The sequence below is a fragment of the Ruditapes philippinarum genome, unplaced genomic scaffold (assembly GCF_026571515.1).
Source record: "Ruditapes philippinarum isolate M1 unplaced genomic scaffold, ASM2657151v2 ctg7064_1_1_1_1, whole genome shotgun sequence".
Taxonomy (NCBI): Eukaryota; Metazoa; Mollusca; class Bivalvia; order Venerida; family Veneridae; genus Ruditapes; species Ruditapes philippinarum.
Window position 1 is genome coordinate 1 of NW_026866354.1, and position 27,633 is coordinate 27,633.

General features: G+C 34.1%; 2 protein-coding genes across 2 annotated transcripts; one reads left to right on the top strand and one right to left on the bottom strand.

Annotated features, from left to right (window-relative positions):
• Positions 1-3,907: 3,907 nt before the first annotated feature.
• Positions 3,908-27,414, bottom strand: LOC132732244 (uncharacterized; the record flags this gene model as incomplete). Its single annotated transcript, XM_060718632.1, is given in 4 exon segments — positions 3,908-4,822; positions 7,398-7,554; positions 11,221-11,403; positions 27,258-27,414. Coding segments are annotated over 3 exon segments (1,162 nt in total), but the record flags the coding sequence as incomplete, so codon positions are not given.
• Positions 23,810-26,774, top strand: LOC132732246 (uncharacterized). The gene is made up of 3 exons (XM_060718633.1): positions 23,810-24,653; positions 24,824-25,142; positions 25,285-26,774. Exons 1-3 carry the CDS (start codon positions 24,315-24,317, stop codon positions 26,205-26,207), a joined length of 1,581 nt encoding a protein of 526 aa, XP_060574616.1. The 5' UTR covers positions 23,810-24,314; the 3' UTR covers positions 26,208-26,774.
• Positions 27,415-27,633: the final 219 nt, after the last annotated feature.

Sequence of the window (27,633 nt, forward strand, 5' to 3'; positions counted from 1 at the left end):
TTTTTTTTTTTTTTTGGGGGGGGGGGGGGGGTTCTCAGTTGTTGATCTACACAACAGGCTTTTCTAGATAATTAACAAGTAATTACCAATTTATACAGCAAACTTCTAATCGAACCAGCGTTGACAAACGACCATTATAACAAAATTAATGTCCAAGAACAACTATCAGACAGAGTTATTAAGATTGTCTTAGGATCGTGCATGCCACCCCTATATTACATTCTAATGCTCTCTCTATTTGGCCACATAGGCGAACAACTTGCGATCTAAATGGTCTGTGCTGTTTGCTTTAGAGTCAGTTCATATTTTGATTTCTTTTCCATTTATAAAATGATTGTTTTATCCTCATTAAAGGATGAACTTGTGCATTAAATATAATTAGGGTGGTAAGGGTTAAACAAAATCAGCAAAGTGAAGGTTACAACAGTCTGGGCGAAAGTCTGTCCGTCCTCGGACCTCGCCAACTAAAAATCAGGAGGGCCGAGATAAATTTCCATAAGTCAGTCCTCATGTCCCAATAAAATTTCAGCCAGTTTGAAACAATTTTTGGCCTTCTAAAATATGCAAAACTTCCAAGATCGATTTTTGTTTTCATTTTTGCTTGTATTCACAGACCCAGATAACCAAAATCACCGCAAGATATAACCAGTTTTTGCTAAGTAAGCCACCATCTTGTCTTGGATAGTTTCCTTACCAAAACATATTTCTTCCCCAATCTTCAAAATTAAACCTTTGAAAGATGTATCGTTTTCTTGTGAATTATGCTAATGTTATATTTTTTATGTTTCTGTATATTTTTTTCATAGTATCTTATAGTTGAGTCTGATAATTCATATTTGCTAAATATTTTTGTTTATAATCTATGGCAATATCCCTCCCCCACCCCTACAAAAAATACCTTCCAAAGTCCGGGCCGGGAAAAATCATCAGCGCCTGAAATAAATCTAAGGATCCCAGTCCTTGTGGCTGAAATTTTTTTTTGACTTTCGCATTGACTGTTACAAGCATGGTTTCTCTTATATCTGATTGTACAATACTACTTGTTATGACATATGAAATGTTCAAAACAGAAAGGAACAGTGTATATATATGTAAGGTAAAAATGTGTTGTGTACTAATACCATCCTCCAACTACTGACTACAATCATGAAATTCTCTTCCTATTCTATCTTTACAATTTTTGCTTTGTTTTCTTTTTACTCCAATTTTAATACATTTTTTAGTCAATCCATCCAACCAGCTTTCCTAGATAACTAACCATTAATTTTCAATTCCTCCGAAAGACAAACAAGATTTCAAAATAAGCAGAGATAAATAAATAATCATTAGACTCCAGGGATTTTTTTTGGCTTATTTTGTAGCCGATATTCGGTCATATTCCCAATTGAAAAATAGTCTATTATTTTCCCAATCCACAGGAGAAAATTCCCAATTTAAAGTTACAAAATAAAACTAGAACTATCACTAAATGTGATTAATACCCCCACAAGTCTGCTTCGGAAATGAGGATGTTACTAGTAACAGAATACCTTGTAAAAGAATTGAAACATAGAGTTATGGTTGTGGGCAATTAAAGATAATTGTTGTTCATATATGTTGCATTTCCTTTGAATGTGGTTGGCCATTGATGAAGTTTAATTGAATTACTCTGTAATAAGTCCAGAAAGACAAAGAAAAAGAACAAAGGGCAATAAGTCTATAAATACTGAAGATAGAGTTATAGTTCTTGTGCACTGCACTTCCTCTTATTGTGCTTGACCATTGTATGAAGTTGTTTTGAATTCCAACCAGTACGTTTTAAGTTATGCTCCGGACAAGGAAAAGTATCAAAGGGCAGTAACTCTGTATTTTGTCAAAATGGAGTTATGGCTCTTGTGCACTGCACTTCCTTTTAATGTCCTTGACAACTGTATGAAGTTGTACTGAATTCCAAACAGTAGTTTTCAAGTTATGCTCTGGACAAGGAAAAGTAACAAAGGGCAATAACTCTGTAATTAGTCAAGATGGAGTTATGGTTCTTGTGCACTGCAATTCCCCTTATTGTGCTTGACCATTGTATGAAGTTGTTTTGAATTCCAACCAGTAGTTTTCAAGTCATGCTGTGGACAAGGAAAAGTAACAAAGGGCAGTAACTCTGTAATAAGTCAAGATGGAGTTATGGTTCATATGCACAGCACTTCCTCTCAATGTGCTTGACCATTGTATGAAGTTATAATGAATTCCAACAATAAGTCTTCAAGTTATGGTCCGGACAAAAGAAAGCAATGGAAAAGAAACAAAGGGCAATAACTCTGTAATTAGTCAAGATGGAGTTATGGTTCTTGTGCACTGCACTTCCCCTTATTGTGCTTGACCATTGTATGAAGTTGTTTTGAATTCCAACCAGTAGTTTTAAAGTTATGCTCTGGACAAGGAAAAGAAACAAAGGGCAGTAACTCTGTAATAAATCAAGATGGAGTTATGGTTCTTGTGCACTGCACTTCCTCTCAATGTGCTGGACCATTGTATGAAGTTATAATGAATTCCAACAATTAGTGTTGAAGTTATGGTCCGGACAAAAGAAAGCAATGGAAAAGTAATAAAGGGCAATAACTCTGTTATTACTTTAGATAGAGTTATGGTTCTTATGCACTGCACTTCCTCTCAATGTGCTTGACCATTGTATGTAGTTATATTGAATTCCAACCATTAGTCTTCAAGTTATGGTCCGGACAAAAAAAGAAGGCAATGGAAAAGCAACAAAGGGCAATAACTCTGTAATTACTTTGGATAGAGTTATGGTTCTTGTGCACTGCACTTCCCCTTATTGTGTTTGACAATTGTATGAAGTTGTTTTGAATTCCAACCAGTAGTTTTCAAGTTATGCCACGGACAAGGAAAAGTAACAAAGGGCAATAACTCTATAATTAGTCAAGATAGAGTTATGTTTCTTACGCACTGCACTTCCTCTCAATGTGCTTGACCATTGTATGTAGTTATATTGAATTCCAACAATTAGTCTTCAAGTTATGCTCCGGACAAGGAAAATGCAACGGACAAAAAAAAAAGCAATGGAAAAGCAACAAAGGGCAATAACTCTGTAATTACTTTAGATAGAGTTATGGTTCTTGTGCACTGCACTTCCCCTTATTGTGTTTGACAATTGTATGAAGTTGTTTTGAATTCCAACCAGTAGTTTTCAAGTTATGCCCCGGACAAGGAAAAGTAACAAAGGGCAATAACTCTGTAATTAGTCAAGATAGAGTTATGGTTCTTGTGCACTGCACTTCCTCTCAATGTGCTTGACCATTGTATGTAGTTATATTGAATTCCAACTATTAGTTTTCAAGTTATGCTCCGGACAAGGAAAATGCAACGGACGTCTGGACCGACCGACCGACCGACCGACCGACCGACCGCCCGACCGACCGACCGACCGACCACCGAGTGACTCCTATATACCCCCCCAAACTTCGTTTTTGGGGGTATAAATATTGAATTACATATTTTAAAATCTTTGAAAATAAGGGTGTCTTTACTGTTATGGTGCTTCAATGTTTGAAGATGCCATCCTAGACATTGATTCTTTGCATTCATTTAATTACTGCAAAAAAATTAAGTCATGCATTTTTCCCAATTTTTAGCAAAACATCGCTGAAATTCCCAATTCCATGGGTATGGGTCATGTTCCCGAAATCCTTGGAAAAAACCCTTGACTCTGACAATGTATTGATCCATTGTCATAGAAAAATATAATCTTGTCAAAGGATTGCACTAGCAACCCTAGGATTACTAGCCTGATGATCTCTCTATTGAGCTAAGTTGGTGGATTTGACAAGGATTGGTATCTATAATCAATTAAACAGCACTTGTATTGTTGTATTTGGAAGATGGTAACAAAGAAAGTAAAAGGAAATAAGACACTTACTGTAGCCTTGTTGACCTGCCATATCTGCAGAACTGCCTGATGCACCTTGCATTACATTTTGAACATTTGCCATCCATTCTTGTGAGCTCATTTGCTCTTGTGTTAAAGTATTTTGACCTAACTCCACACCCGTAATTTCTAAATCCATTTCTGAATCACCAACTGCTTCAAGTTTTACACTAATATTCGGGTCTAATCCTTCCATTGTTCCTTGTTCATTTCCTTGTGAAGTTGAAGGTTCATTCACAGAACTATCTGTTGGTAATATGTTTGAGAGATCTGAATCTAAACTAAGACCCGCAGCTGGGTTAGTGTCACTAAATTTGAGATCTGATGCTTCATTTGGAATGGTTGATGACGATGATTCTGACCGAGCATCTTCATTATCTGATGCTGAAGGTCCTTGTGTTTGAGAGGGTGTGGATGGTTTGATAGATGGAGAGGATGGTTGACTAGATTCAGATATGTTAGTTTTTACATCACTTTGAACATTTGTAGTTTCATTTGCACTTTGATTGGACTTTACATCTTCATCTTCTGGTTCTATTTTAATGACTTGTCCATCAAGTTTAGTGTTACGTACTGGAGTTACCATAGGACCAGGCCCCTGCACAGGTGAACGACCTTGCTGATCAAAACTTAATGTTGGTCGCAGAGGACGGGCCATTGGATAAGGCTGATGCCTGTTACCAGATATCACTACTCTGCCACGGGATGCCACTCTACTCATAGATACAGGATGAGGTCCTTGTTGCCGTGGTGACTGAAATCTTGGTGAGCGTTGAGACATGAATCCCATTCTGTTACCCATACCGTCATATCTAGGTGGGGTAACTGCCTGCATATTTCTAGCCAGAGCTTCTTCTCTCTCCTGAGCTTCTTTTCTTTCCTGTTCTTGTTTCTTTTTATGATGTCCTTAAAAATATAAAAACAGTCAGATAATTAAAGATCTTGACAGTTTGAACAGAGTAGACTTTAAAAGACCTCCCGAGTTGTTCGACATGATGGATCTGGGAATACTTTTTCAAGATTTGTATGCTTATTGATGTAGGACCGAACATATAACTTGGGTGCATAATTTCAAACAATTTGCTCATTCAGTATTTTCAGAATAATTGTTACTGTGCAAAATGACCCAAAAATGAAGTGTTTAAACAATTTGCACTCAAATTTAAGTGAGAATTGCACAAAAACCCATTTCATATAGTTTTGAGTATAATTCTTCATCATCTTAGGCATATTATTAGGTTGTATTTGCCCTACTTAATCTATGTACGAAATAGTTTTTTACATTATTAGGCTTTTGGACCACAGTAAAGCTCCTCTAAAAGATGGTTTTTACCTACAATTTGATATACATTGTAATTTATTTCAGAATAACTCCAGAAATCTGGACTAATAATGACCTTGTGGTGTTAAGTCTATTTGGCATATTCAACCCTAGGTCTATATAACACATTACCTTAATGCAGAAACGAGTTAAGTCCTTCTATCTTTAATAGGAGTTAACTAGTTATTGCACTAAGAAAGTAAGTTTTGTTGGTTTTTTAAACTGTTTTTAAACTATCCTAACAATGTGCCAGTTCCCTTTGATCCCAAGACTTTTAGTACTTACAAATATAATAAAGTTCAAGTTCTAGCTAATATTTTGAGGAAAGTATTAACATTCAACCACAGTGGCACTATTTATTTCAGACAACAGATTTTTTCTAAATACGTTTTAACATGGTTCATACCAAATTCTCAAATCAAAATTCAAGAACTTGTCAAGGACTTTTCAAGGTAAAATTGTCATTTTCAAGGCATTTTTTTCCCGATTGATCTTATTTAAAATTATACTTTTACAACTATATCTGTGATATACATTTTTATTGCAATTGATCTTATTTAAAATTATACTTTTACAACCATATCTGTGATATAAAACATGTAAATAAAACATGTGTATTTCAATTTAAGGTTCAAATGACTAGAATTGCAAAACAGTGACTATATTTAGAAAATCAGCACAGTCAGTAGAATATATGAACACCAAAACTGTAACATATAGGTGATTGAGTAAATTTACACAACTCTATCTAGTTTTTCCTTTCTTTTTTGGATTTCTCTTCCAATTTCCTCAACTTCCAGTTTCTTTTCTTTGAAGCCCTTTCTTAGAATGTTTGATTCAGTCACAAATGTTATTTTTCCAGTTTTCTCAGCCTTTTCCAAGTTTTTCAGATTTTTCTTCTAGAATGGTGATATCAGTTTGAAGTCTTGCCTTCTTTTTCTTGAGATCTTCAATAGCATCAAGGTCAGACTTCCTCTTCAATTGCCTCTCAGCTGCCATCTTCTCTTCTCTTTGTTTATCTAAATACAGCTTGTATTTAGATGATGCAGCAGAGACTGATGCCATTAGCTGCTGAGTTAATGGCACTTCCAGGACACCACCAACATGTCATGCACAGTTTCCGTTGTGGATTGGGATGGCACAATGTTATTATTTGAATCAGATCTACTGCAATTTTCAGTTTTGCCATTTATAGTTCCTTCCTGTCTGACAAATGCAAGGCCACACTTCGTCAATGACGACTTGATGTCTAGATTTTTTAGGTGCTTTGCATCGCATGCGATGTTAATGCACTCTCTCCCATTTGCGACAAATCGATGGTTTTCATACACATGGTACATTGTGCTTTTCGTGGGTCTTGTATAACTTGTTTTACCCAACTGTATTGTTGAAGCCATTTGAGCTGAAACGTACATTTCTTAGTGTATTTTCCCATTTTTTACTTCGCAATGGAAGCTGACATTTTGTACACAATTTGCGATGACGTCATACACAAGTGCTTGTTAAAATCCGTGCCAAAACCGTAACGCTGGCTAAACACTACTAAAACAGATCCAAATGGGCGCACTCGATCGGGCTGCCTTCAATCACATGTCCGATTTGTAGCGGAAAATTTGCCTGACCTTTACAGCGACAGGTTTTATACCCTTTTGGATTTTCAAGGCATTTTACCGAAATTCAAGGGGGTTTACTGAAATTCAAGGACAATTTTAGTGTTTTTTCAAGGCAACCCTGAATTCAAGGACTTTTCAAGGTTGAAACCAAATTCAAGGACTTTTCAAGGCCCGTGCGAACCATGTTTAATGGTATTTCTAATACAAACTTTTCTTTTGTAACAGTAAGGAGCTTACTTTTTCCATTATATGCAGGTTTTATACAAGTTGCTTTGTTGTAATTCTAGTACAATTGTGTATCCAGTGACTTTTTTCTCACTTAATTGTGAAGATGCCCTGTTATTGTGAAGAAATTATTCCTAAAATTGCTAATTTGGGAAGTAAGAAAGCTGGTGTAAGTACAGATTTAAAATTGCCCAGTTGCTAGAGCCCTGTGTTACAGCATGAAAAGTTACATAATGCAGAAAAAAGTGAATTGACTTGATTGTTAAAATATAACTTTAACAACAAAATTTGCAATCTAAAGAATATCATATATTCCACTTACTTTTAAGACAGAAGCCAAGGAACTGAGATTTGATATCCTCGTGATCCTCCAGGAAAACTTTACCCGAGTCTGAACCGAGGTGACACAGTGTTCCATCTGCTACACTTGCTGTTAGGATAACTGATTCTTCCTCAGTCGTACTAGCCAACTGTTCTACCTGAAAATGTGAAAATATAACATTTCATACTAGCCAACTGTTCTACCTGAAAAATGTGAAAATATAACATTTCATACTGGCCAACTGTTCTACCTGAAAAATGTGAAAATATATCATTTCATACTGGCCAACTGTTCTACCTGAAAATGGGAAAATATATCATTTTATACTAGTGTTCTACCTGAAAATGTGAAAATATAACGATTCATACTGGCCAACTGTTCTACCTGAAAATATAACATTTCATACTAGCCAACTGTTCTATCTGAAAATGTAAAAATATAACATTTCATACTAGCCAACTTTCCTACCTGAAAAATGTGAAAATGTAACATTTCATACTAGCCAACTGTTCTACCTGAAAATGTGAAAATATAACGATTCATACTGGCCAACTGTTCTACCTGAAAATGTGAAAATATAACGATTCATACTGGCCAACTGTTCTACCTGAAAATGTGAAAATATATCATTTCATACTAGCTAACTGTTCTACCTGAAAATGTGAAATATATCATTTCATACTAGCTAACTGTTCTACCTGAAAATGTGAAAATATAACGATTCATACTGGCCAACTGTTCTACCTGAAAATGTGAAAATATATCATTTCATACTAGCTAACTGTTCTACCTGAAAATGTGAAAATATAACATTTCATACTGGCCAACTGTTCTACCTGAAAATGTGAAAATATATCATTTCATACTAGCCAACTGTTCTACCTGAAAAATGTGAAAATGTAACATTTCATACTGGCCAACTGTTCTACCTGAAAAATGTGAAAATATAACATTGCATACTAGCCAACTGTTCTACCTGAAAAATGTGAAAATATAACATTTCATACTGGCCAACTGTTCTACCTGAAAAATGTGAAAATATAACATTTCATACTGGCCAACTGTTCTACCTGAAAATGTGAAATATATCATTTCATACTAGCTAACTGTTCTACCTAAAAATGTGAAAATATAACGATTCATACTGGCCAACTGTTCTACCTGAAAATGTGAAAATATATCATTTCATACTAGCTAACTTTTCTACCTGAAAATGTTAAAATATAACGATTCATACTAGCTAACTGTTCTACCTGAAAATGTGAAAATATAACATTTCATACTAGCCAACTGTTCTACCTGAAAAATGTGAAAATGTAACATTTCATACTGGCCAACTGTTCTACCTGAAAAATGTGAAAATATAACATTGCATACTAGCCAACTGTTCTACCTGAAAAATGTGAAAATATATCATTTCATACTAGCTAACTTTTCTACCTGAAAATGTTAAAATATAACGATTCATACTAGCTAACTGTTCTACCTGAAAATGTGAAAATATAACGATTCATACTGGCCAACTGTTCTACCTGAAAATGTGAAAATATAACATTTCATACTAGCCAACTTTCCTACCTGAAAAATGTGAAAATGTAACATTTCATACTAGCCAACTGTTCTACCTGAAAATGTGAAAATATAACGATTCATACTGGCCAACTGTTCTACCTGAAAATGTGAAAATATAACGATTCATACTGGCCAACTGTTCTACCTGAAAATGTGAAAATATATCATTTCATACTAGCTAACTGTTCTACCTGAAAATGTGAAATATATCATTTCATACTAGCTAACTGTTCTACCTGAAAATGTGAAAATATAACGATTCATACTGGCCAACTGTTCTACCTGAAAATGTGAAAATATATCATTTCATACTAGCTAACTGTTCTACCTGAAAATGTGAAAATATAACATTTCATACTGGCCAACTGTTCTACCTGAAAATGTGAAAATATATCATTTCATACTAGCCAACTGTTCTACCTGAAAAATGTGAAAAATGTAACATTTCATACTGGCCAACTGTTTCTACCTGAAAAATGTGAAAATATAACATTGCATTACTAGCCAACTGTTCTACCTGAAAATGTGAAAATATAACATTTCATACTGGCCAACTGTTCTACCTGAAAAATGTGAAAATATAACATTTCATACTGGCCAACTGTTCTACCTGAAAATGTGAAATATATCATTTCATACTAGCTAACTGTTCTACCTAAAAATGTGAAAATAAACAGATTCATACTGGCCAACTGTTCTACCTGAAAATGTGAAAATATATCATTTCATACTAGCTAACTTTTCTACCTGAAAATGTTAAAATATAACGATTCATACTAGCTAACTGTTCTACCTGAAAATGTGAAAATATAACATTTCATACTGGCCAACTGTTCTACCTGAAAATGTGAAAATATATCATTTCATACTAGCCAACTGTTCTACCTGAAAAATGTGAAAATGTAACATTTCATACTGGCCAACTGTTCTACCTGAAAAATGTGAAAATATAACATTGCATACTAGCCAACTGTTCTACCTGAAAAATGTGAAAATATAACATTTCATACTGGCCAACTGTTCTACCTGAAAAATGTGAAAATATATCATTTCATACTAGCTAACTTTTCTACCTGAAAATGTTAAAATATAACGATTCATACTAGCTAACTGTTCTACCTGAAAATGTGAAAATATAACATTTCATACTGGCCAACTGTTCTACCTGAAAATGTGAAATATATCATTTCATACTGGCCAACTGTTCTACCTGAAAAATGTGAAAATATATCATTTCATACTAGCTAACTTTTCTACCTGAAAATGTGAAAATATAACGATTCATACTGGCCAACTGTTCTACCTGAAAATGTGAAAATATAACGATTCATACTAGCTAACTGTTCTACCTGAAAATGTGAAAATATATCATTTCATACTAGCTAACTTTTCTACCTGAAAATGTTAAAATATAACGATTCATACTGGCCAACTGTTCTACCTGAAAATGTGAAAATATAACGATTCATACTAGCTAACTGTTCTACCTGAAAATGTGAAAATATAACATTTCATACTGGCCAACTGTCTCGATAATGGAACACATTATGTGACATAAGTGCAAAACAAAGACATGCAAGATTTATTATAATTTTTTTTTCATCTTAAATTCAAATTTGAATTAGCTGCATGGCTGAGTGGTGAACGCGTCGGGCTATTAATCTAAGGATTGCTGATCGTGTGGGTTCAAACCCTGTCAGGTGGCTGGGCAAGCCGTTGTTTCCTTGAGCAAGAAACTTTACATTTATAGCTTAGTACTGGTTGGTTCCGGGAACAGATTCAAGAGTGTTTCAATAAGCTACTAGCTTCGAACACAATCAAACTAAAATAAATGTATAAACTAAAAATTCAAATTGACTTTCCATTTTGTCCATCATTAAATCTGGACAAATTCATCATTTTAGGAAAAATTTCAACAATTGCACTGAATGAACAGCAAACATTGCAGACACAGTGCTGGCTGATTATTGTTTGCATTTGTCATGTTAAAAATAAATTCATTACAATAAATAGGTTTATCATGTTTGTGATTTTATGCCATCTCAACACAGTTTTCGTTAATACCTCTGTTATTATCTCCACTTGACTGGCTATCCTGGATAAGTTACCAGTAATGATTACCAATATCTCCACAAGTTATTGACTACTAACCCCACATGAACTTTTTTTGAATCAGAGGTGAGAGACAAATGACCATTAGACTCATTGTCTCAGTGAGAAGAAATTTGTCAAAATTTTATTAAAAATTTACCAGTTGTTGTATCTGGCTCTTGATTATAGCCTTCAGTATGACCTTGTAGCCAGGTATATCTTTAATGACTTCCATGTCCGGTGTTGCCATGGTAACAGTATATCTAAGTTAACTTCAGTCTTCAATACAACAATTGTTCAGCTATCAATCGACAATGTTCAAGACTTCAGTGAATGAACAACTCTGAAAAGTAAAATAATATTATAATAATTTATAGACCCTTTCATTTAGGACCGTATTCAAGTTGTCGCCCTTGGATGACGTCATTGGGGGATACGGTGGACAATGCCGATACGATTAAGTACAGTAATAGAGGGATATAAAGATCTTAATCCTTTCTCTTTTAAGATTGGCAGAGTGAAATTGGCAAAATTTTGTGTAATTTGATAAGATAAATAAAAGGATGGTGAAATGAATTTATTGTTTACTATATAATTTGGTTAACGATTTGATTTAATAGTAGACCATATTCCTGGGTAACTGATCATGATAATCATTTGCGTTAGATTCTTAAAAATGAAAATTTTACCAGGCAGTTAAATCGTACGATAATGTATCTATGTCTCTGCTAATATACAATACCCAAAAGATATTTTGAGTTTCAAAATGTAAGGATTCTGTAGTTTCGAAAAACGGCTGCGTAATAATTAATTGAAAGATACTGGTTTATTAAAAATCATTTTGATTTAAGCATTACTAAGACAAAGAAAAGAAAACAATATAAATCTATGTAATTTCAAAAAAAAATGTAAAGGCATAAAAAGTAAAAATTGTTTTGAATGTACATGACTGTATACTATTTGTGTCGGCAAAAAATGCACTCTCAAAAAATCGTACATCACACAAATATATTTCAGCTGGTAAAGCACAGATATATAAACATATATTTAACTCCATGGGTAAAGTAATATTTTCAACTTGATACTTTTCAGTGATTAATCTAGATGTGCGTCTTGCGTAAAATACGCATGAAAATCGAAAAAGACGCAGTTTCAAAATATGTGCGTTCAATTTGACGCATGCAAATCAGGTCGTTTATAATCCAAAATATCACGATTAGTGATTTCTATGTACTGTTTGATTACTTTAATTTCATCAGTTGAATAATTTTTCAATTTCTTCAGTTGAATAATTTAATTTCCGATGATTACTTGTGCAAGACTTATCCCCCATTTGCTTGAAACGTTAAATCCCTGTGATCGGTAACCGCCCATTATCGGCATTAGCCAATCAGAGCGTCCATTTTGCATGAGAGCGAATCGCCTACAATGGTGAAATATGCAGAGATCTGCCTGCACCATTGGCGCTAAAAAATGAGAATGGCACAGGAAAATCGTCAGCAAAGGGCCAAGGGTGCATCTAAAATCTGTACCAGACTTATATTGTATGTTATTTAGTCATCCAGACAAAACTGGTACCAACAGCAACAGGTTACCCATTCCCCTGTAATTACGCATATTCTTGAGTCTATCCATTTCCCTATAGCATTTTTCCAAGTTATCTACTTACCTTATCCCTTTCCCACACAGATAAGCATTTCTACTGCCGTAAATTTAATCCAATAAAGCAAACAAAATATCATTAATCTACTTAATATTTTAAATAAATATTGGTAACTGAAAAAAAAAAGTGTGTTGCTATTTTAAGAAATGCTGTACTGGGGTCCTACATATTACCGGACAAAATATGAAGTTTTTTATCTGTAACTTTTATTTTAAATAATAAAAAAGAATGGAATTTTACCCAAATAATTTTGGGTTCTTAATGCACGTAAACATTCCTTTATCAAAAATAAAATTAAACATTTGACTGTAGAAATGTGTCTTTAAAGTAGGGCATTATAAGAAGAAAAAAATCATGTAAACAACTCAATTTACCGGACATTGTTTTTTTCTTTTTTTTTAAAGTTGTGAATTGAAATTAATCTTTAAATAACCAGCAAGGAAACTACCACTATTGAATGACAATGTTCAGATATTTGAAAAGCCCTGTATGTCACTAGAAACAGACACGGCAGCCATACCTGTTATGAAGAGGCCAATATATAGGGTGTAAATGAAATTAACACTATTAACTCAATTAACGTATTGATCCTTCATGATTCTTAAACCTATGAATCATTTTAATATTCAAATGGAATTCTGTTCTTCTGTTCTTTGTCATACAGTTTCCTTTTGGTCATCGTGTAGCATGTTACGAATGCCATAAAATCAATTTCATTTACATTTCATGTAGAATTTCCTCCAATGGGCGTAACCCGTTTCCTTAAATGTTTTTTAATTTACACTTCTTTGAAAAAGACAACAACGAGATACTGTTTAGACTAAATTTAAAATTTACTTTTATCATTTAAATATGTTACAATCGTCTCTTGAGGTAACGATGAGAAGAATTAAAAGTAAAAACCGATCTAAAATAACCCATTAAGGGTCTCCATATTCGGGCCTTAGTCACAGAACAGATTATTCCCCCGCATGACCAGGTCATGAAATAACTAGTAAACAAAAGGGCATGTTAGTAGATAAAGAATTGAATCAACCATATTTACATGAGAGTGGTTTTGTTGTTATTTACTTTGAAATAGAAAGTGTGTATACAATTCAGAATGTATGATTATTTAATCGAAGCTAAATTAAAGCAATATTCAGCAGTAATAGCTTTTGTCCGGTAAACTGATTGTCCGGTAAATATGTAGGACCCCAGTAAGTTACAGTATAATCTGACAGGTGTGTAAATTGAATTCCCCTAAGGTCACTCAAGTTCACGCGGAGTGTAAAAATAAGAGATGTCTATTACGTCATCAGAATATTTGACAGGTTGATTATAAACCAATCAGGGAAACATTGTGCATGACTTTTTTTCATGATCAAAAGGTCTGTCTGTGTATGCTTTCTACACAGAGGCATACAAGGAGCAATAAAAGTCGTCAGTATGTATACAGTGTGATAGGGACATTTTGTGCAAATTACGAACAATTAAAATGGATAATGCACAGTATTAGACATAAGTAGTAAGAACATATAAATTATGCAAATTAGATTTTTGAGCAGCCAATGAAAATTGTTTTGCCTGCAATTAATATTAGTACCAAAAAAGAACTTTCTTATACACTTTAATAATTTAATCGCTTGTTATAAAAACATGCAAATCATGTCAAGGATCTGCTATTAAAAAAAAAATTCTGCTAAGACGCATTTATTTTGCTACATGACTCATTGATTTTGCTAAAGGACTCATTGTTTTCAAACATGTGCGTCATCCGACGCATTATAAAGAATTTCTAGATTAATCACTGACTTTTTAATTCATACTCTGCTTATCAAATATTTAAAAAATCACAAAAAAAAACAACAAAAACAAGTTGTGAAACACGTTCACATAAATTTGTTATTAGCTGAATTATAATTTTACGTATTTTTGACTGTGCCAGTTGGAAGGACTCTGGATCGAGTATCAAATCAGTAAGGCATGACCAATAAAGGCCCTAGGATGATCCATAACAAAATTCGGACCATAAATATTTTGACAACTAACAAAAGTGACGTAATCTGATGTAATGTTATAACTCTAAAAATGCACCCTGGTGATTTATGATATCAGTCAAAAACATGTTCTGTACAGTGTCTTGTTCACTGCATAATTTTTTCCAGACAATATTTTTTGTCACCATTGCTATGAAATAATTCCACTATATAACAAAAGCATAAAATTAGATATAAGTAACTGCTTCTGTATATATTTTGTGTGAATTTTATATAATTTCTAGACATTTAATTTATAAAATAAAAGTATCGATTTTTTAAAATGTTTATCGATTATTGATCGGCAAAAAAATATCAACGATACATCGATATTGTCGATATCGATGACAGCTCTATGGTTATAATCATAATTGAACAATCAGTAATTACGCATTTAACTTTTTCAATAAGCTAACTTTCTATGCGACATGCATAGTTTTATCCCCCATTTACGTCACATCCGGTAAGGGAAGTAACTCTTCACTGACTGTTATCGCTTAAATGAAAGGGTCTATATACATTGAATGATTGGCAGCATGGCGAAGTACAGTAGAACTTCTATGAGTGACAGTCTCTCTTCTTTAATTTACTCATCAGACTAATCTAAGGATTACTGGCCACAAACAGGGCATTTTTTGTCAAAATTGCGAAGGGGCCTGGACCTGTTCATTTTGTGAAAAAAATCACGATTTGTTATAAAATTGTGAAAAAAAAATTACATAGTATTAGGCATTTAGCAACATTATGAAACCAGAAAATCTGCTTCAAGTCGATACTTTAACCTGCTTCACATATGCTAAAACCATTTAACTTGATTAAAACTATAACTGTGTTTTTGAGATTGGCGTATATCATGTTTTACCGGAAGGTTATCAATGTATTTCAAAGACAAAGTCCCATTATTTTGTGAAATTTCTTTTGAAATTGTGATTATTTTTCCGCCACTTTGTGAAAAAAAAGTGCAATTTTGAATTGAAATTCTCGATAACAAAACTGACAAAGTTGCTGGAGTTCATGAAGCACATGGGCTCTGTTTCCTTAACCGTCTGCACACCTGTAGGGTCAATCTCATAATCACGTGTCCAAGTGCTGAATTTTTTTACCTGTCTTTAATTATTATGTAGTTTATGTTCCTAATAAATTGTTTATGTCAATCCTTGGCTTATCAACAGATTATACATAGTTATATCAAGGTATCATGCTTCACTTTACTTCATCAGTTCATGGCATGCTTGATGAATGAATACAGGCATGTTAGATTCCTTGCACTATTATTGGTGGACTTTCCAATTGGGTCTGTCTTCAGCGTTCATGTCATGTCATAGTATATAAACAAGTATGCTGAAGAACTTAAACTAGTTGGGTTATTCCTATAACAGGACAATTGCTTAAGAATAATCGTTGGGGTGTTCCAAGTGAAACCTGAAGCAGTGCATGAAATACTGAAGGACACCTTTAAAACAAACAAGATTGCATTTGAGAAAAATGCTATGCCACCGCATTATAAGCTCTATGCCTTGTACCTTCAGACAAAAATATTTTTTATCTTTTACTATATGTACATAATGAACATCAATGACCCCCGGGCAATAATTTGAACAATCTTGGTAAAGATTCACTTTGCAAAGTCTCATGCCATATATTTAACCTCTAGTCTTTGTCAATTCAGAGAAGAAGATTTTTCAATTCAGAGAAGAAGATTTTCAAGTTTTTACTTTATCTTATAAGGAAAACTATCGCTTCTGGGACAGGGTAATTTTAACACTAGGGGCATAATTAAAACAACTTTAGTAGAGGACTCATAGATGATATTATATACCAAATATCAAAGCTCTAAGCCTTGTACCTTCAGACAAGAAGATTTTTTAATTTTTTACTATATGTACATAGTGAAAATCAATGACCCCTGGGGGTGGGGCCAATTTTGACCCCAGGGCTATAATTTGTACAATTTTACTAGAGGTTCACTACATAATGTTTCTTGCAAAATAACTTTAGCCTTTGTAAATTTAGAGAAGATGATTTTGTAAGTTTTTACTATATACATATCAGGAAAACCTATTGCCCCCGGGGCGGGGCTAATTTTGACACTAGAGGCAAAATTTGAACAACTTTGGTAGAGTACCTATAGATGATATTATTTAACAAATATCAAAGCTCTTAGCCTTGTACCTTCAGACAATAAGATTTTTGACTTTTTACTATATGTATATATTGAAAATCAATGACCCCCAGGACGGGGGACAATTTTGATCCCAGGGCTATAATTTGAACAATCTTTCTAGAAGTTCACTTCACGATGTTTCATGCAAAACATCTAACCTCTAGCATTTGTCAATTGCTTGAAGATATTTTTTTTAAAGTTTTTACTATAAGTTTTTACTATATACATTTAAGGAAAACCAATGAACCCCTGGGCGGGGCCGATTTTGACCCCAGGGCTATAATTTGAACAATCTTGGTAGAGGTCTACCAGACAATGCCTTATGCAAAATATCTAAGCTCTTGGCCTTTTGGGTTTTTACAAGAAGGTATTTTTAAGTTTTTACTATGTGAACATATTAGTGAAAATCAATGACCCCGGGGTGGGGCCGATTTTGACCCCCAGGGCTATAATTTGAACAGTCTTGGTAAGGGTCTACCAGACAATGCCTTATGCAAAATATCTAAAGCTCTAGGCCTTTTGGGTCTTTACAAGAAGGTATTTTAGGTTTTTACTACATGTAAATATAGTGAAAATCATTGACCCCCAGGGCGGGGCCGATTTTGACCCCCAGGGCTATAATTTGAACAGTCTTGGTAGAGGTCTACCAGACAATGCCTTATGCAAAATATCTTAGCTCTAGGCTTTTTGGGTCTTTACAAGAAGGTATTTTAGGTTTTTTCTACATGTACATATAGTGAAAATCAATGACCCCCGGGGCATGGCCGATTTTGACCCCAGGGCTATAATTTGAACAATTTTGGTAGAGGTCTACCAGACAATGCGTTATGCAAAATATCTAAGCTCTAGGCCTTTTGGGTCTTTACAAGAAGATTTTTTTAATTTATTCTTATAATTCCTTTTGGTTGCCATGGCAACCAGATTTCTGCATGGAATGTAATTCTTTGAACAACTTTGGAAGCCCTTCACCCAAGGATCAATCCTGCCAAGTTTGGTTGAAATTGGACTAGTGGTTTTTCACAAGAAGATTTTTGAAGTTCACTATATAATCTATATAACACACACACACACAAACAAACACACACACAGGTGAATCGCTATATGCCACCGCATCGCAGATGCTGCGGTGGCATAAAAATGAATGAGTTTATCTGGCGCCCCCTACTTAATATGGTTAACTTGCTTTGTATATATTATGAAAAAAATATGAACAGTGTTCCCACTTCTATTTTTCATTGGGAGTATTTTTACCCCTTACCTTTGAAAACTGGGGGTAAAATAAAAATTCAGGGGGTACTTAAATTTGTACAATATTTATATGAAATTTAAGGATAATTCCAAAATCATACATCAGACAATTATGCTGTTTTCTTCAAGATTCACTTCATCACTACCCCCCCCCCCTTAGATAAAATTAATTGTGACCAACACATACTGGCATATATCTCAATCTCAATTAATATAAACATTATTGAAGTTATCTAAGTTCATAAACAGCATATAAATTGTGACTACACACCTTTGAACAAAACAAAGCTTCCCTTTTGTTGATGTTTTTAATTAACAAAATCGGCATCGCGAAAATATGTGACAAATGAAAATTCGTCAGTTTTCTGCAGAAACATTTACAATTCCAGTTGTTGCTGATTACAATTATATTAGAATTAATATTTTTTAATATTTTAAGACTGTTTTTCATTGGCTATTCTTACAGGCATCGTAAAACAAAAATTTCAAATTTGTAATTTACGGCAATAATTCCCAGTTGGGGGTCTGTAAACTTCATTGTGAATTCGGAGATTTTCTCACATTTCATCAATTTCAATGCACTTGAAGTGAATTTTGTTTGAAAAATTGCTCAAAAGAATAATTTTTGAATTATACATGATTAAGATTCCGACTTTCTGTGCGTATTTTTACCCTCTTGCCTAAATTTCTGTACGTGAATTTTGTTATTTGTGCGTAAAATACGCACATATGTGCGTAAATGGGAACACTGATGAAGGGTTTGCGAATGATTTATCTACAGGGTTTTACTTCTCTTTGAAATTTTTGGGGTCCAGTGGATTCACAGCCTAGAAAAGTAGGGGTCCCGGCCTAAATTTTAGGGGTCCAAAATTATATTCACTAAAAAAGATTATGAAAACCACTCAATTTTGCTTAAAATCATTTATTTACCTTGTAAGAAATATGCATGTATATTGCACTGTTTTCATTAGTATATGATTTCAATATCTGTTATCACTAGGTTTTTATTATAGCCCTTTACAATAATATCATGTGCTTAGTCTTTGAGTGGCTGGAATGTCAAGTTTTAGTAGCATATTTTGTTATTGATAAGGTGATTACACCAACAGACTGAGAATTGTTCTGATCTGTTTGTAAATATTTTAGCTGAACTAGTAAACACACAATAGATGTCTTTAAAGACCAGTAAGCTAAACATGTTGCGTTTTTAAAAAAATATCATATCAGTCTTCAAAATTAACATTTTGAAGTTACTGGCCATTCGGGCCAGTAACATTTAAGAAGTTACTCGCCCGAAACCAACTTTATTAGCCCAAATATTTTTTTCAAATTTTGATGTGTTTTTTTTATCTTTAATGCTGAAGGTAAATAAAAGAAAAAAAGGAAATCCAATACAAGTCTTGTGTCATAATTTATTTCATTGTTATTCCCTGCTGTACATGAAATCATTTTTCACGGTTAATACGATACGATACTTGTCGTTTGACAATGGAAAACGGAACATAAACAAAGTTGGTTCCCAAAAAATTACTCGCTTTACATGGCTAACGGAAGTAAGCCAAGAAACAGTAGTGACATGGCAAAAAGTGCGCGGTTGAACACCACTATAATGAATTATAATGATAATTGGCGATCGGAAATTTTACGCGCCAGGCGGGCGAGCAAAATTGGATTTTTTAGTCGCCCGAATTTAATATTTACACGCCTGGGCGATTGGACGAGTGCTAATTTCGAAAACTGTCATATAACACAAGGCCGGCAAAACCACTTTTGCACCTCCTCATAAGTTAAGTTCCCCGAAACCATTATATTTATAACACCAGCGATAATTACATACCAAGTGACTTAATTTCTATAACACTATGAAAATAAGTTTGCAAAAAACACTGCCTTTTTTATTATCGATGTCCTGTGCCGAACCGGTAGAATGACATTGGGTATGCTAACCAATAGTAATTGCCAGTTATAAATAGTCCGTCTAAATATAGCCACAGAAAAACCAAAAACAGCAACCTAAAATAGATTTTACGGTAAACGTCATCAGTTACTGTAGCTTGCACGGTAAACGTCATCAGTTTCTGCAGCAGGCACTTGCCAATATCATGCGCAGTAGATTTCAATGCATGTTAACTTCCGAAATAAACAAATGCAAGCATTTTCTGCTCGCTGTATTAGATTTAAACTGGAATTTTGTGAGCTTCAAAAAGAAAGAGATAAAATCATGTTGGGTCAGAAACAATAATATCTATTCTCTAAGATAATTTTTGTGCGTACACTTGGACGCAAGTGGATAACTTATATGCGTACAAGCCGTACATGTCAAAATTTATGTGTATAAGGACGCAGAATTCTGCTTCCGGTAAAACTCTGTATTTATATTTAGCCATGATGCAGACAAAGAAGGGGAGCAACTCACTTAACCCCATGCGCCTGTGTCCCTGAGCAGTAAAGAAGTTCAAATGTTTTTGCTGACTTGGACCTGAATGGAGTTCCTTTAAAGTTTTATCATAGATTCATACGCAGAAAGTCCGAGCGGGGCCAAAGGCCCGCGAGGGCTGTAGCGCTCTTAGATAACATGTATGACGCGTATCAACTCATTTGAATTAAAATTAAAAGTAAATGAAAATTTCAAAAAAACTATATATCCTAAACCTAAGGCCATCCTTAAAAAAATGTTTGTTTGCAGTAACGCGACCGACTCACAAAATTTGCCCCTACTCAATTTTTTTTTTTATGGTCTGAATAAAAAAATTTTTTTTTTGAATCAGAAAATTATGCCTTGTGCTTTGTTTTCGTTCTTTTAAAGGTTAATAGAAGAAATAAAATCTAGTTCTTATTAAATTAGAATTCAGTTATCAATTTATTAATTGTTACCAGATTATCAAAGCATATATTGTCCAGCATTTTGAAATTCCATGTTTATTTGGGAGTACAGTTCAATAAAAAAAAAAAAAAAAAAATCGACCTACCTACCCACCTTGAAAATTCTGGGTCGGGTTACTGCAAACAAACATTTTTTTAAGGATGGCCTAATGAGCTGTGAAAAAATCCTTAGTTAACTGGGCGTCGCCATTTTGAAATCCTTTTGAGCTAAATATAGATATCACAGCGCTTTTAATGAGCGTCTACATAATTCAGACTATTGCTAGCAGACGCATGCTTAATAACACTTCCGGTGAAAGAATGAAGTACAAAATCAGAAAATAAACATTCATTGCATTCATAAGAACTAAAGTAGCGATGATAAATGTAAAAGTTACTTTTAAATCCTTTTTGATAAATTATCACATTAAAAATAACGTAAAAACAACATATATGTGATAAGAGATTAACAGAAAATGGCGGACGGGATTTTCCAAACGCCAATGCATGCGCAGTGGTCACTGTTCCGATGATAGATTGAACACCACCAATATATTAGTTTCTGATTACGGTACAAAATACCTGCATTTACTTATTAACGAATTTCATGATAGATCTGGTTAACATACTGTACACTAAATATGTTATGCTTCAATCATAAGTCATAAGAGCTTTCCGCGCCATAGGTAGCACCTAATTTCGAATCCGGGTCAGCTCGGCCCTAAAACATACTCGCCCCCCGAGTCAGCTCGGCCCTATTCCAACTCGGCACGGGTCAACTCGGCCTACTTTTAAAAATGGGTAAACAGGGCTCGAGCTACTGGGCGATTCGGGCGAAATAGTCGCCGAATTCCGTCTGACTTCGCCGACATCCTACATGAAAGCGAAGATGAAGTCGCCCGATTTTATTGATCCATTATTGAAAATTACCAACAATAACTGTGAATAACATGTTGTGTGTGTTTGCTTTGTTTACCCTCGCCGCCGGAAAAAGGACTGTCATGCATCTCAATCAACGCGTATGTCATTAATCCGTTTGTTTACCAACATGTCATAAAAGTCTAATTAACAGACACTCGAGGAACAATTAGACTCCGCCCACGGCGAGATTACCGATACGTGCGAGAAACCAATCGTAATTCACGTTTCAATCGAGGCGACATTATTAAACCAATCATTAAATCGCTAACATACAACTACCAGTAACAATTATTTATGATGGACGGATCAAACGTCAATTAAATTTTCACTATCGAATGATTGTCAGAATTAAGAGGCCCGCTCGACATATAACTGTAACGGTAATTTTAAATGAAAGTTATGATAACCTTTTTTGTCGACGAGTTAAATTTGATAAAATTGACGGCGTATTACACTGTATTTATTACAAATGTAGTTAAATTAAAGATCGTTTCTTTCGTTATCTACTTTCATTTTCTTTACAACATAAGTGAATATGAATATAATGTCCGACGCAAGTTTTTTAATAGTAAATCAGAAGGGAATAACTGTTAATCCACCCATGATATGATCCATTATAGGAATCAACTATGGCTTTTTTATCTTCATTTAATGCAATGGTTGCATTACATGATACTCATTCTTATTATTACTTGTTTCAAACTACTTTTAAATTAAAATTGAATATTCTGTTGTAACACAAATCCAATTCATTTAATAAGATATGTACAGTGAGTCAACATAATTTCAATAACATACAAAAAACATCGATAAATGAATCTCCTCACTTCTCCCTAAAGTCTCCCCACTTCTCCCTAAAGCAGCTGGAGGGAGAAGTGACTTCTCCCTAAATTTTGAACCTAGCTTGAGCCCTGGTAAAGGACATCAAAGGACTCCTATTGTCACGGGCTATTATTATCAATCAATGTGTATGTTAAAGATACTGATTAATTAGGTGATAATTATGATTGACTCATTCATTCAAATTTGATTAGTGACCACCTGCAATTAATTAGAAGGTTATGCTATTAAAAAAAACACGTTTTTGTTTCATATTTTTTTGAAAATTACTTTACAAACAAAATGCATCTAAGGCAACACATTTTTATTATATCTATATTCACAGGCACAAGTATCAGACCTGGGAAGAAAAAATATGAAGTTATTTTATCAATCTGTTCATATTTTTTCTTCCCAGGTTCGATAATCGTGCCTGTGTCTACTGGTTGGAGAGATAACTCCGACACTAAATCACATATTTTTTGTAATATCTTGATTATTGTCCTGTATATTTTAAATATTGAACCACCTAAATAAAGTTCAGTTCAAAGACTACATTACACTTCAAAAATTATGTATGAAAATGAAAATTGGTACTTCTTTAAGGTCCTGAATGAGGTATATAAAACATGATCTTTTTACCCCTCAACAGTAGATATAGTCGACACTTAAATTTTTAAGTAAAAAATGACAGGAAAATCAGCATCATTAATTTATTTTTACATCTTGTATGTTTTATCTGATTTTTGTTGATGTAAAAACAATTTTTCAAAAAACTTTCTCAAGTCAGTGGCCTGTGGTCAATACATTTTTAACTACCTCAATGTAATTTAGTTAAAAGAACGTTTTGAAGCAGATTTTGACAACTAAAAGTTTTGGTTATTTGAAAAATATTAAAAAGTTTACCAACTTACAAAAAATTCACCACATTCTGTACTGCTCCTATACTGCTAGGTGACCATATGCTTTTTTGTTGAAAAACAAAGTTATAAAAATTATGTTTATCAATTGTCGGGGTTATCTATGTGTCGGAGTTATCTCTCCGACCAGTATATTAGCCTCGAGTGCCCTTATTCCGTGGGAGTCCTGGTTCCGGTGATTTTTGTTTACTTCCTATCTCGCGCGAAATCGATGACGTCATACGTCAAGTGCTCGATAAAATTTTGTGTATTGCAGAACGCAAACAGCAAATAGAAAATCAACTCAAAATGCGATCAAAGCAGGTAAAACAGGTCATGACAATTCAGTTTGATGTAAATTTGTGTTTTTTACTATTTCCAATTCATTGCTTTCAAAATCTGCCTATTTTTGCTGCAAAAACATCATTTGAAAATTTGACAGCTGATTTATGTTTGTAAACAAACCTCCATTGACATTTTCCCATCGTGCAATTTTCGGTTAGTTAGGGCTAAGCACATTTTTCATGAGTGGTTTTCAGACCTATTTCTTATGTGATTTTTTATCATTTGTTTTATCTCAAAATTGCTTTTCAGCAAAATCCAAAGAAAATTCGCCGTAAAAACAGGCTTTACTCCCCTACAGCATTGACAAATGCCTATATGCATATAAAGGAGCATGGCACATCAGTTAGAAAAGCTTCAAAACTCTATGGTGTCCCAGAGAGTACCCTTAGGGACAGAACTTTAGGGTTAGTTCATATTGATACTCTGTCTGCTGGTGGACAACCCTTGTTTGACGAGTATGAAGAGGCTAATCTTGTCAGCCATTTCAAAACTATGGCAGGATATGGCCATGGGTACACAAGACAAGAGTGTGTTGACATTGCCACTGATTATGCTGTCCAGTTAGGTCGCCGAACTCAGGATAGACCACTCACGATGAAATGGATGAGAGGGTTTTTAAAGAGGTGGCCAGAATTAAAGGTTGTTAAACCAAAAGTAGGTATTTTTTTGTTTTATATTGAAATAATTCACATCTAATAATTAAATATATTCAAGTACAGACTACTACAGGAGACCTATATCATAATATGCTTTTTAATGTATTACTTCATAATTTGTATTCAATCAATTGTTATTCTTAAACATATTATTATTCTCCATTCTAGGGTCTAGAACACGCCCGTGCAAAAATGGCATCACGTGATACAGTGATGAAGTACTTCATCAACTTAAAAGAAACAATTGCAAACCACAACATTGAACCCCATTTGATTTTCAACATTGATGAAAAGGCGGTCAAAGTTGAACATAAGCCTCCTAATGTAGTGGCAAGTTCTGATTACATCCCCTCTGCTGTTACCTCTGGCAAGGGACAGATTGTAACTTTGATTGGTGCTGGAAGTGCAGCTGGACAAGCTATCCCCCCTTATCTTGTTTTTCCAGGACAACGCATGAGGTCTGAGCTTATGATTGGAGCATCGCCAGGTTAATTATTTAATTTTAAAAAAAAGTTAATTATTTAACAAATATCTTAATACTGATATTTTTTTTAGCATATTTGGTAGACTTTTTTCACAGTAAAAATATTATATTGGCATAGTTAAATCAAACTATTTTTACATTTCAGGTGCTGATGGAACAGTTAGTGAAACCGGCTGGTCTAATGGCAGCATTTTTAGATACTATTTAGAACATCACTTTCTAAAATTTGTTCCTGGACGCAATGATAAGAAAATCCTTGTGATCCTAGATGGGCATAAGTCTCATGTGTCTGTAGGTCTCTCTGAATGGGCACATAAATTAGGAATTGTTATTTTCATATTGCCACCCCATTGTAGCCACATTCTTCAGCCCATGGATGTTGGATGTTTTGGCCCCTTTCAGAAAATATATGATATAAAATGTCACAAGCTCATAAGGGAAGTTTCATCAGTAATTACCAGATACAATATTTGCCAAGTATCTTGTTCATCTTATCTAGCTGCTCTTACCCCAAAAAATGTCCAGGCTGCATTCCGCCGTGCAGGCATTTACCCGTTTGATCCCTTGGCCATTGCACAGGAGAAACTTCTACCTGCAGAGGTGTTCAGATCATGTTCTTCTGACACTGATGTCAGTGATGATAGCCAGGCAACAGTGATAGGTGGGGTCCAGTCAGAATTAAATGAAATGTCTCAGGACATTGTAAATTTCTTGCACCAGAAAGAGGCTAGTCTTAAAAGGGTAAAAAATGAAAACAAAACAAAACCAAGAAATACCATGAGTAAAATTGTTGCAGGTAAGGAAATCAATGAGTCTGTACTGAAACAAATGACTGAGCATGTTCAAAACCAAGGAAAATCTAACAAGTCAAAATCTAAGGTTAAGCAGAGTAAACAGCAAAAGAAGACCCCACCATCACCACAACCTGGGCCATCATGTATAAATCTTGTAGAAAATGTGTCAGATACTGACAGTGAAATTGATGAGTCTGAACTTTGTTGTAAATGCAAAAAATTTACCCCAGTTGAACTGCAATTTTGTAAAGTTTACAACATGGGGGCAGTGTGATTCTTGTGGCCACTGGGTGCATTTGATTTATTGTACTTCTGAAAGAGTCTTAAGGCGTGGAGATCACTTTGTTTGCCCATGTTGCAAGGAGGAAGAGTGAATTTGCATGCATCCTAGCATATGTGTGACTTGATTACAAGATGTAAATAAACTAAATTGACAATTTAATTCCTTGAGAATATGTTTCATAAAATGATAACTGATTAAAATTGTGAAAAATTTATGTTTTGAATTAGAATTACTATGTATAAAACATATGTACCTGTAGAACCCAACATAAAAATGTGAGTGGCCTAATTGTTGTTTTATTAGGAGTTACCCCCCTTGATTAGCATGTGTATGACGTCACCGGAATCAGGGCACCATGTTTTTACAGAATAATTTTTGGAAGGTGGTCAAAGTTTTGAAAAAAAATCATGAACTACTTATGCTATTTTAATAAAAACCAAGGCATTTTGAAGGTAAGTTATTTGTTTTTATTTGGCAATTGCTAAAACTGGTTTTTTCATTCTTTAAATTGGATTTATTCTCAATCCTGTTCTTATATCACCGGAACATGGGCACTCGAGGCTAATTTTATCGAATCTGCAAGACAAATAAATAACTTTTTTTTCTAAATATACTTTATTTCAGCAGAGGTACAATGACTTATGTATAATTATATAATAATAATAAGATATTTCTTATTATTCATTTACCTTAACAACATGCAAAGCAAAGTAAATTATACGTTATAGGCCTATATATTTTTGTAAAGTGGGCCGAGTTGACCCGTGCCGAGTTGGTATAGGGCCGAGTTGACTCTTTTCCCTAATTTCATATTTGCCAATATTACAAAAACTAAGTTTAACAAAATTTCTGAAAAAACATGACATTTTGATCTAATACAAATCACATTTGCTGTAAATTGCATTCATGAAACAAAGAACCGAATCAATCATCTTTCATGACCTACATTTTACGGATTACCTCCCTTCGACATAAAATCTCACATCAATTCTAAGTTGAACGAATATCATTGTCACTCTAACTATTTTGATAGTAAATTACCTTTACTTATTTACGTTAATATAATGTTCCTAACTGCTTGGCAAGATGACGTAAGATACTGCATTAAACTTTGAATTTTGGAGATTTGAACGTGCGTCTCGCCGCCATATTTTATTTGCCACGGGAGATAAATATTACGGGCTATGTCTAAAATTTTACGTTTCCGCCGATGTTGAGCAGCTAAACGACCATTTGATCAATAACTCAACTCCTTCGAGTTTTAGCTTTTAAGGCTTTATAACTTTGATCACGGCTCTGATAAACATTAATATCTATGGATTGACTCTTGTTTTGTCGCTAAGATGGCATGGATGAACTGTAGGTTTTTATAACATTTTAAGATTGTTTACCCTTTGTGCAGAAAAATAGACATGTA